This window comes from Penaeus monodon, chromosome 17 (genome assembly GCF_015228065.2).
Source record: "Penaeus monodon isolate SGIC_2016 chromosome 17, NSTDA_Pmon_1, whole genome shotgun sequence".
NCBI lineage: Eukaryota > Metazoa > Arthropoda > Malacostraca > Decapoda > Penaeidae > Penaeus > Penaeus monodon.
The window spans coordinates 46,013,515-46,024,015 of record NC_051402.1 but is presented as its reverse complement, the minus strand read 5'-3'; the positions used below and the strand labels follow the sequence as shown (position 1 = coordinate 46,024,015).

At 36.0% G+C, this 10,501-nt stretch overlaps 2 protein-coding genes across 3 annotated transcripts in view; one reads left to right on the top strand and one right to left on the bottom strand.

The window, feature by feature from the left end:
• The window catches only part of LOC119583396, a 5,143-nt gene extending 927 nt beyond the window's left edge, over positions 1-4,216 (top strand). The window contains exon 2 of the mRNA XM_037931864.1: positions 1,930-4,216. Coding sequence (XP_037787792.1) covers positions 1,970-4,216 — 2,247 coding nt within the window. The 5' untranslated portion in view covers positions 1,930-1,969. The remainder of the gene's footprint in view (positions 1-1,929) is intronic.
• A 72-nt stretch (positions 4,217-4,288) lies between these two features.
• Positions 4,289-8,842, bottom strand: LOC119583818 (S-adenosylmethionine sensor upstream of mTORC1-like). Of its 2 annotated transcripts, XM_037932526.1 has the most exons (5): positions 8,588-8,842; positions 5,913-6,025; positions 5,614-5,765; positions 5,356-5,461; positions 4,290-5,148 (listed from the first exon to the last, which is right to left on the bottom strand). In XM_037932526.1, the coding sequence occupies exons 1-5, from the start codon at positions 8,661-8,663 to the stop codon at positions 4,348-4,350; spliced, it is 1,248 nt and encodes a 415-aa protein (XP_037788454.1). In that variant the 5' UTR covers positions 8,664-8,842; the 3' UTR covers positions 4,290-4,347. The 2 variants fall into 2 exon arrangements, with proteins under 2 accessions (XP_037788455.1, XP_037788454.1); XM_037932527.1 differs by lacking the exon at positions 8,588-8,842 and having other exon boundaries at positions 4,289-5,148; positions 5,845-5,985.
• Positions 8,843-10,501: the final 1,659 nt, after the last annotated feature.

Here is a 10,501-nt window from a genome sequence, read left to right as displayed (position 1 = left end):
TAACCAAAAATGGTGTAACATTCATTAAGGAAATTAGAGGTATATATTGCAAATAAGCTGATAGAAACCGTTGATTACTGTTATCAAGTATATATAAAGGGATGTTCAATAACCATGGCTAGAGGGGTTTGTGTAGAAGCTCCACGAGAGCTGGCAGTTATAGTGGCATCAAGTTGTGAGAGTGCCAACAGGTGTGAAGGCAGCAGCACTTGATGCCACACCACTTCAATTAGTGCCATTATCATCATCACTGGTTGGTGTTGGAGTTAAGATAATACAAGGCAGTACACATCATGAGACTTTCATTAAAATGAGAATTAGTGTAAGTGGTACAGTATTTCTTTTATGATTTAAAGATAACAGCTAAGGGAAAATGATAAGTATGAAATTGAGCGTTTCTGCAGCTTTTGAAATTGAATTTAACATTGAGGGTGTTACCTTGTTTTAGTAATATCTCCAACCTATCCTATATTATGGGTTAAGTTGTTGCATCTTTAAATAAAGTTTGGAGTTGGAGACAAACATCACACTCTTCTTTCAAGTCTTCAGCAGTTCCTACCATTAAAATAAATTTAAATGCCAGTTTATGCTAACTCTGCATGGAAACTTAGGAACTTGGTAAGATCCCAGGTGTGAAAAAAATGTGAACTCTTCAAGATAAAAAGTGCTCAATTTAAGGGTGCATTTATTGAAAATCTTAAAGTGTAATCACCAAAGTATTATGACTCAATGTACACATGGTACTCTCTTACCACTAATGTAGATGTGTAATTACATCCAGCAGCTATACAATCACATCTGTCATCTTTTTATATAATACTGTCAGTTGTGCAAATAGCTAGTTATGGGGGGAAATGGGTGTGTTTTTGTCAAACTTTTCTTAATGGCTTCTCCTCAGTAACAAGAAATGTATGTGGTCAAAGGGTAACATAAATTCAAGGTCTCAGTTTCTCCAGGGAATAGAAAGAAGCATCTTAGTTATAGTCTAGAGCCTGGACTATCCCTCAGAAATAGAATGTGAAAAGGTTGTAGCTAGTGTGATGTTTGTATATGTTCTAGTTTTAAAGCTTTTGTATATTTTTCCCTCCAATATTTATTAGGTTATTTTGTTAAATATTTAATATTTATTGAGACAAGTTATGTTGAAATTTCTGTTTTTGGTTTATCTGGCTGTTTTCTTTATAACTTAGCTTGGTCACCAAGTGACTTTGAGAAAACTGTGTAATTCCACTTAAGTACAGTAGAAGCTGGAAATAGTCATTTATTTGTGAGGGTTGTGATTCTCAAATAAGCTTCTTTTTTCTCATTTTTATATTAAAAATAATGAATTTAAATCATTTTCTCTCACTCTGAAAAGCCCACTACAGTGTTTTTAATTTGGTTATTTATAAAAGATATTTACACATGAACAGGCCTTGAACCAAGAATCAAAGGTATTGATAGCTACAGGCTATATTGTCATTTGTCATAATTTGTGGATAATAATAGGTTTGTCATTTTGAGACCATCACATGTTTGCAAAGAAAAAAAATGGTTGCTATAGTTACCATAGTTTATTAAAAGAAAAAAAAATACTGTTGCAGAATGAAAAATATTAATATCTTGACTGTTAGTGTATTTGTATTTTTGAAATATGTTTATATATTCCCCTGTAATATTTTCTGATTGGGAATTCATTTATATTGAAATTCAATTTGTATGAGCAGTGTTAAAATTTTTGTTTATATCTGGAAAAGAAAAAGAAAAGAAAAGTAAAACTACATATAAATAAAATATAGGTAAATCATTAACTGTTAAACCCCTACATTAGGTATTTATTTTTAATAACATAGAAATTGCCTTGGGGATCTTGAGCTAGATTTTTTATGTGTATTGGGGTACATACTAATTTAGTGATTTCTTTGTGATTTAGACCCTTTCTGTCAACAGATTTGGATGAAAAACTTTTGTCCTCAACTGTAAGGCAGTGATGGAAGGTGGTACTTTAACCCCATCTACAAACCTACCACAGAGGAAGAACTATCGTGGCTGCCAACCTCAGGGACAGCACTGGATGACTCCAGAGATATCTGCTCAATTGCAGGTTTGTAATCAGCTACGCAAAGCATCAGAAGCATCTAATAGACCCGAAGATCACGAGGCATACCAAGCACAATGCAGAAGAGTGCACAGTATGATGGAGGAAAGCAAGGCCAGTCTTGGTTTAGGCCACTTACCTGCACTCCCTTCTCAGTATGGTTATGGATGGCAGAATGAACAAGGGTACAATGGCTATCAGCCCACAGGCCCAATGGGAAATTCTAACTTCCAGCAAGGATCTGGGAAATATTTTCAGGGAAATAACAGGAAGCCCATCACTTGTGGACCTTGCAATCGAACATTTTACAATAAGCAGAAACTTGAAGAACACCTTAAAGATCATGTTGAATGCCCATTTCCCGAGTGCAAATTAAGTGCACATATCAAGGTCATTGACCAGCACATAAATAACCAACATATGCTTGTTAATTTTGCTTCCTTACAAATTGATGATGAAACATGGATTGCAGAGAGAAAGAAACGCTTTCCAAGTATTCAGAGAGCAGAATTACGAAGAGCAGAACAAATAGAAAAACTGAAGAGGGGAGAGAAGTTGGGTGTAAGTAAAAAACCTTTTAAAAGTAAAATCAAAAGTATTACTAGTAAGAATGAAAATGATACTTCAGGTGTCAGCAATGCAACTACAGGTGTTAAACGAGAGCAGCCACAGAATGAGAGTGGCAAAGATGAAGGCAAACGCAAAGGGAAATTCAGGAGGAAAAGACAAGAACAGGAAAGCTTCAACAGGCCACCTCAGCCAGTCATGAAAGTAGACCTTTTCGATTCGGATGATGAAACAAGGGATGGTTTGCGTGCCTTCAGAGGAACCAAATGCTTTTATGAAGAATTGGGAGAAGTTAGTTACTTTGGAAACAAGAGCATAAATGTTGATAAAGAGGACACTGCAGAGCAAGAGGAGAATATTGTAATAAGTGATGATGAGGACTGGCAGGATGAAGATAATAAGGCAGCAGATACTAAAGGACCACTTGTTTTAGGGGGTGCTCTAGGATCTTTAATGGGTGCATACTCTGACTCAGAGGATGAAAGTATTGATGAAGCAGTTACTAGTCAAGGAAAAGATAACCCACAGTCTGTGCCAAAGAAAATTGATGAAGGTTCCTCTTCCAAGGTTAAAGCAGATACCTCTGTTGAAGTTACAAAGAGCCAAGATAAGTCTGTTGATGATGCAGGGACCCAAGATATGTTAGTTGAGGTTGCAAAACAAGATTCTTCCACCAATGCTGAAGTGAAGCAAGATGCACAACAAATAAAAGAATCTACAAGCAGAACAAGAAATAGAAGAATGCAACGCAAAAAAATGCCAAAAGGACCACCCAAACCTCGCAAAATGCCACGAAGACGTAAGACTCTCCTGGAGAAACTTCTACAAGCAGATATTATACATGAGAGGAATGTAATTCTACAGTGTGTGCGATTTGTTGTGAAGAATAACTTTTTTGATGGTAAAAATATTGTTGGTGATAAGAAAATAAATGACAGTAGTAAAGCAGAAAAGGAGACTGAAGATTGCACTGTAAACAAAGATAAAAGATCAGACACAGTACAGCCACCAAAAGAAGACAATAGCTCACAAATTGGTAACATATCAGCAATTACTGACAAAGACAATCAGGAAGAGAAACATGTGACATGTAAAGATTTAGGACATCAGATAACAAGTGAAGATAGCAAAACTGTTAAAGTCATAAAGAATGAATGTGACAGTAATAAGAAAGCAGCAAGGAGGTTGAAAAAGCAACTATTAGAAGATGATGCGGCTCTTAGTAATGGTGCTTCCAAAAGGAGAAAAAGTGATACTGAAGAACTTTCAAATTGTGAGGAAATTAAAGATAAAGTAGAAGTTAAGAGAATGAAGTTGAGTGAAGAGGAAAAGTCATCGGGGGTGTTTAACAAGAATACCATCATCAATGGAGAAAACATTGATGAGAAAAAGGAAAGTACAGATATTGAAACAGATAGTAAAAGTGATTCACAGAGTAAAAACAGTGTTGAGTCAACGGCATGTGAGGAGATGAAAGAAAAGATAACTGACAAGGGACAAGAAAGCTCATTAGAAGTTAAAAGAATAAAGTTTAGTGAAGAGGAAAAGTCAGTGGAAATATATATATTTTAAAAAATAAACAACCTTATACAAAAACTATCACAAAAGTTTATACACTGGAGTATGGAATAAAAACTTGTAAATGGGGAAGAAAAAAAAAAAAAAAAAAGAAAAAAAAAAAAATTACTTCCCTCATATGATCACTATGACAATTTCATACACTTTTCAGGTAACTCCTCATCACTATCAGATAAGTCTTGAAAATCTTGGGGTATATACATCTCAAATTTAATCTTGTCATAACTGATGGTTTCAAATCTACTTTTCACATTTGTGGTTTTGATGCTAGATAGCTCTCTATCAGAATCTAGCTCCCAGGCTCTTTTGCACAAGCCTTTGCGGAAAACCATACCATGAAAGTGGGTTTGCTTTTCGTATTTTATCCTAGAAAACCCAAGAAAACCTAGGGTAATTTTCCATAATTTATAGAGATGTACGTTTGCATTCTGATGTTTACTATCGGGAGTTATAATGCACAAAAGACCATTAGGCTTGAGGAGATTATAAGCTTTTTCACAACAACGAAATCTCTGCTTGGGTGACGGTAAATACTCAAGCAGGAGGCAAAACACCACAACATCAAAAAACCCTTTTCTTAAGAATCTAATTGTGTTACTTTTATCACTTTTCTTGTTCATTTCCTCGCTCCCTTTTTCTTTCACATTTGCATCACTTTCACTTTTACTAATACTTGTTACACTTTCAGAGGTTTGTAAGTCAGTGTCAATCTTCTCATCTGACTCACTGTTTGGGGTGCTTTTCTGGTCCTTTTCTACAGAGCTTACCACCCTATCGACTTCACTCTTAGCACTCTCTGAGGCCGTTTCTAGAGCCTCTAATGAAGACTCTCTCTCCCCACTTTCATTGGAATTCTTTCCTTCATTTTTTGGTGGCGTTGCCTCCTCGGTTAGTTCCACATCAAGAAAGTCACATTGTTTAACAGACTGGAATTCAAATAAATATAGTAGTTTAGAACATTGATTATTTTTCACCTAACTATACTGCTGTCTAATAAACAGAGGTTTAGAATATCAATTATTTTTCACCCAGAGAAGTTTAGAACATCAATTATTTTTTTACCTAACTATACGGCAATTCTAATAATTTTATATAATATAAAAAATCTATTAATTTTGTGGTATAGTACTTACTGGCTGGGCTGGATACAAATCAACTGCAGTTACTTCATATTGTTCATATACAGAGAAGGGGTTATAGCAGCTGCCAACATCCAACAACTGCAATTTCTCATGCTCTCTGTAAAATAAAAATAAAAATAGTATTTATTATTAATATAACCATCATTTAGTGTAAGTTATGGAACATAATATAAGAAAAAACAAATAAACAAATGACATAGTATTTTTCAATTTCATGCAACATAAAGAAGTATGAAAGCAATACATTACTTCCGAAGACAACCATCTGAAGTATCACATTCCGTTTCTAATCCTAGGTATGTCAATTTACGGAGTTCTTTTTGAGTTACACGTGTCATTTCTCCCTTTTGATAATACTGTATTACAGCATTGTTAACCCATGTAACACGTGAGGTGTTGATCTGTTGAGAGAAATCAAGTGGGATAATCAAGGCTACAAAATTTTTAAAGCACACAAAAATACAATGAGATATTACTTACCTTATGCATCAAATATATTGAAGGATGAAATAAGAGATTCTAAGAAACTCAATAAACCATCTAATTACTTGCTGTGTAGATTCCCAGTGGTTAGTGGCAAGATTATGCATTGCACTAGCGTAAGTACGTAACACATCCTCATGCTGGATGTGATCCTTCCAAACTTCAGCTTCATCTTCACCTGGGAAAATGCAAATAACTTGAGTTTATTCATTATTGCATAAAACAACTGTGCAACTGTATTATTTATTTATATATGTAGATATCCCTCCAAAGAGTAAATCTTTGGGGTTTACATAGATGAAGGTTTCAAAATGATTTCAGAGGTTTTAACACTATTACTGAGTGTCATGGAAAGGGTTTTTTGGTGTGCAGATTTGCAAAAGCAGTGTGAAAACAATAATTACCAATAATTGAAGCGAGGAGATAAATTTTTAAAAAATCCTTTATTACTATGTTTTTTCCTTATATACTAAACATGCAATTAAATTATTTTAGAAAGCATCCTTTGGCTTATTATTCAGAGTGGGCAAATTTTCAGTGGAATAACAGTTTGAATGTTATTTCATGTATTACTGAATTTTCCTAATTTTCTGTGACTAAAACCATTATAGTGGTTATAGAGGTTATGCTTGACCAATATATTTTAAAATTTACTTGGCTGTTGAGTAAAAAAAATAATAATAAAATAAAAATAAAATAAATAAATAATATTTTGGCCTAATTTGGCCCATCACTAACAACAAAGAATTTGTGGTTATATTCTCTGTCACACACAACTTCTTTTATACCACCCAAACTCTGTGACAGGATTGGTATTCTAGGTCATGGTGTTGCCTTGTGACAATATTGATGGTAATGAAACTTGCAATATAATGGAGAGCACCTGATATACATTTCATGGTTGAAATATCTGACACTAACATATGCCATGAAATCTGTATCGAGTTCAGCATTTGCTCAATTCTGAATCTGTCTTATGTGAAACTGGTAATTCCTAACCAAACAAATATGAGAACTGCTTTAAGAAAACTGTAGCTACCAACCGAGATTTCAATTTATGTTACTTATCCATTAACACCTAATTCATAATATCCAGATTTTCACATATACCAGCCTCTAACTACTACCCTCACTTCAAAGCTTTCCTCTCCAACTGCTGGTAGTCTAGCCTTACAATTAAAAAACTGCATAACATAAAACCTTCCATCTCTCCTCAGCCAATACCATTCCCTAAAAATTGATGCTGGGAAACTGCTCTTGCCCGCTTACACATTGGACACACTCTCCTCACACATTCCTATTTCGTGTCACAATCTGATCCACCAATTTGCTCTTCATGCAATGTTCCTCTTTCAGTTCCACACATCCTACTGTCCTGTACGTGCTTTACAGCAACCTGCACCTCTGCTTTTCCCTTCAACCTATTGAACATCCTCTCAGAATTCCCCCTGCCTTTTCCTCTGACAACTTATTCTCTTCCTCAGATGCATAAATATCTTCCACTTGATCTAACTGCCCTACTCCTTGAACATCTTCCCCTTCTAGCAACCTTTACTTATACATCAGTTTCCCCTCTCTATCCTTGACTTTAGCAGTCTCTAGTACTATTCAACCTCGAACTTTACCCTAATCATTAACTCATTCCTAACCCTTTCCACCACTATATTGTACCAGGGTGCTATATGGCCTTGATGTCTAGTGCAGTCATTTGTCATGATTTTACACAAGCTTTACCCATTACATAATTATTTCTCACAAAATTTGTTTGAAATTCTGTTCAACCTATGTTTGGGAATTATTTACTGTGAATAAGAACGCTGGATGTAGCAGACTGCTCAGGTAATCAATTGACTGCAAGTAATCGTATTGTGTTTACCGGCCTTGCCTCAAATTTGATAAGGAGCATTCTTCAATCACAAGGCATATTACTTTGAGCCACTAACTTTTGAAAAAGCTAGGGATTGATGTTAGAAAGTACTATCTACATATTCTGATACTATTTCTGTCTTTGTGGAAGAGAGGAATTGTCCAAAATTTTACAACAATAATGGCCTTATGCACAGATGGCCATCTATCAAGAAGTTTCCTTCAAACCTTCACAACCTTGTTTGAGTGGATGCTGTGCTGGTCATGACCCCCACCTGCTGCCTTCTACATGTCATTGGGCTTCTTGAATATGAAGTTTTGCACAAGTGAATTTTGGACTGAATTATGCTAGACATAATATTTATTAGTACCCTATGAAATAATTCAATAATTCATCACCTGTTAATGATAATCATACAAAATCACATATGACTGCTGCACTTGATGATAATGCATATCACATAAGACTACTGCAGTTACATGTTCTACTATATAATAGATTTTTCTGAATCATCCTATGATATAAACACAAGATTTTTCTCAACCATTCTGCAGGAAAAACACTAACTGCCAACCGTGAGGAAACAAACTAACAAGTATTCTAGACTAAGTCCATACGGTCCTAATTCAAAGTGTCATGCCCTCATGTTTCGAGGCAAAACTGGCAAGCACCTCATGGTAAAAAACCATAGCAATTCCTCAGTAATATCTCCTGCTCTCTCCCGCAAAGCACAAATACCCCCCCGGCCGTGCTCCCCTGGGAAGATATCCTTTCCCCTCACATATCACACGGCACCTGACCTTAAAACCCCCCCACACAACGAGCTCGCCCTCCCGTATCCCCTCCTCCTTCAGAAAACCCAACCCCCATTACCCTGCCTGCACCGCTTCCTGAGCCTTTTATGCGTTTCTTTGACGACCTCCGCGAGCCTCCTGCCCTCGCCGTCCATCTCGTCTCGACGTGTTTGGCCTCCCGAGTCCCACGGCCCTGACTGCTCTCCTGCACTTGGGGTTCCCGGCTATTTGGGGGGGATTCTGGGGCTCATTCCGTTCGCGATTCCCGGCCTTCAGGAGTGCTGACTGGGTGGATTTCGTCGCTCGTGCGGGCTCGGAGGCTGAAACTTTTATACTATTTAAAAAAACTTAATGGGGAAATTTTGTTAAACCGGGGGGGGCCGGGGAAGCACTGGAAAATATGTAACTAAGGTTTTATGAAATAAAAAGCGCTTGATGTTTATAAAAAAGTCCCTCAGAGGGTTGAAAAAAAATTTAAAAAAAAACACTTTTTTATTTCTATTTAAAAAAACCTAAAAGGGGTAGAGAAAAAGTTTTAAAAAGAGCGGTGGGTTACTTTTTTTGTCAGCGGAAGTGGATTTTTTCCCGGGGTTTTTAACCCCAAAAAACAAGGGCCCGAAGGGGGGAACAGTGAATGCCCCCCGGGTGGAGGAAAAAAAAAAAACCCCTTGCGTTGGATTTCCAAAAGGGTTTACTTTTTTGTCTATCCACCCCGGTTATTTTTTTTTCTGTTGGGTTTTTGTAGGTGCTGTTTACTGGGGGATTGTCCGGGGCGTTGGAGGGGGAAAAGGGGCCAGGAAAAACGGGTTTTTTTAGGGGGGCATCTTCTAAGTTTTCAAACTTCCCCTTTTGGGTCGGGGAAGGGTGACATTTAGAAGGGTTTTTTCCAAAGAGCAGAGGGAGTTATAAAAAACTCCCTGTAAAATTTTGGACCCACTGAGATTTTTAAAATGAGGGGTCCCAGAATATCCCCTATGTTTTGGGGTTTTGATTAAGTAATGGAAGGGGGGAAAAAAAAAAAAAAGTAGGGGAATGTTGACATCATTTTTGCGGGATTTTATTTTTCCTTTGATTGGGGTTTCTTTATTTACTTTTCCATTTTTTGAAAAATTTTGGGGGGGTTTGTTTTGCCTCTGCTCAATGACTAGCTGGGCAGCCCCAAATTGGGCCCAGAAAAAAAAAGGGGCCAAAATTTATAATAAAGGGGTTCAGTAAGAAGGAAAAAAAAATTTTAGGGAAAAAGGGGCCTGAATGAATTACACCCCAATTTTTGGGGTTTAATAAGAGAGATTTTCCTTTTGTAAAATTTAACATGGTTTAATGGTAGTTTTCTTTGAAAATAAGTCCCGGGAATATGATGAGCAATAAATTTCAAAGACTTTTGTCAAAAAGTTATGTACTTTGTCCAAATTAAAAGAAATTTTAAAAAAGGATTTATTAGCAGATAAAACAAAAAAAAAAAAACCAATAATAAATGGGAAACCCTTTTATTACCAGGGGTCAGCCCGGAATGCATTTTGGATTTTTGGGCCCTTGTGGAAATCTGTGCCAAGTTTTTTAAAAATACAGCACCAGTCAAAGTTTTATTCGTTATCCTACAAGGGGGAAAGGGGGTTGGTTGTTCTTACCAAAATCTTTTGGTGTGCGGGTTTTTTTTTTTTTTTACAGTGAGATTTGGTTGAGCTGTTTTCTTTTTTCCAAATTTATGACAAGTAATGTTTTTGGGAAAAAAAAGTGTTTTCAAATGAAATTTTCTCACTACATTTTCATTTTTTTTTGTTTTTTAACTATACATATGAGCAAAGATAAAAAATTTCACAGTTCAAAAGGGGGAACTTCTAAAATAAATTAAAATTTTTAATTGGAAAAATTCATTAAGAAGGTTTGGAAATTTTTTTCTTTTTCCCAAGGTTGCTTAAAAGGGAAAAAAAGGGTTTTTTTTTCCGCCCTGTTTAAGGTTTTTTAAAAAAAAATTAAAAAAAAAGGGTTTTAA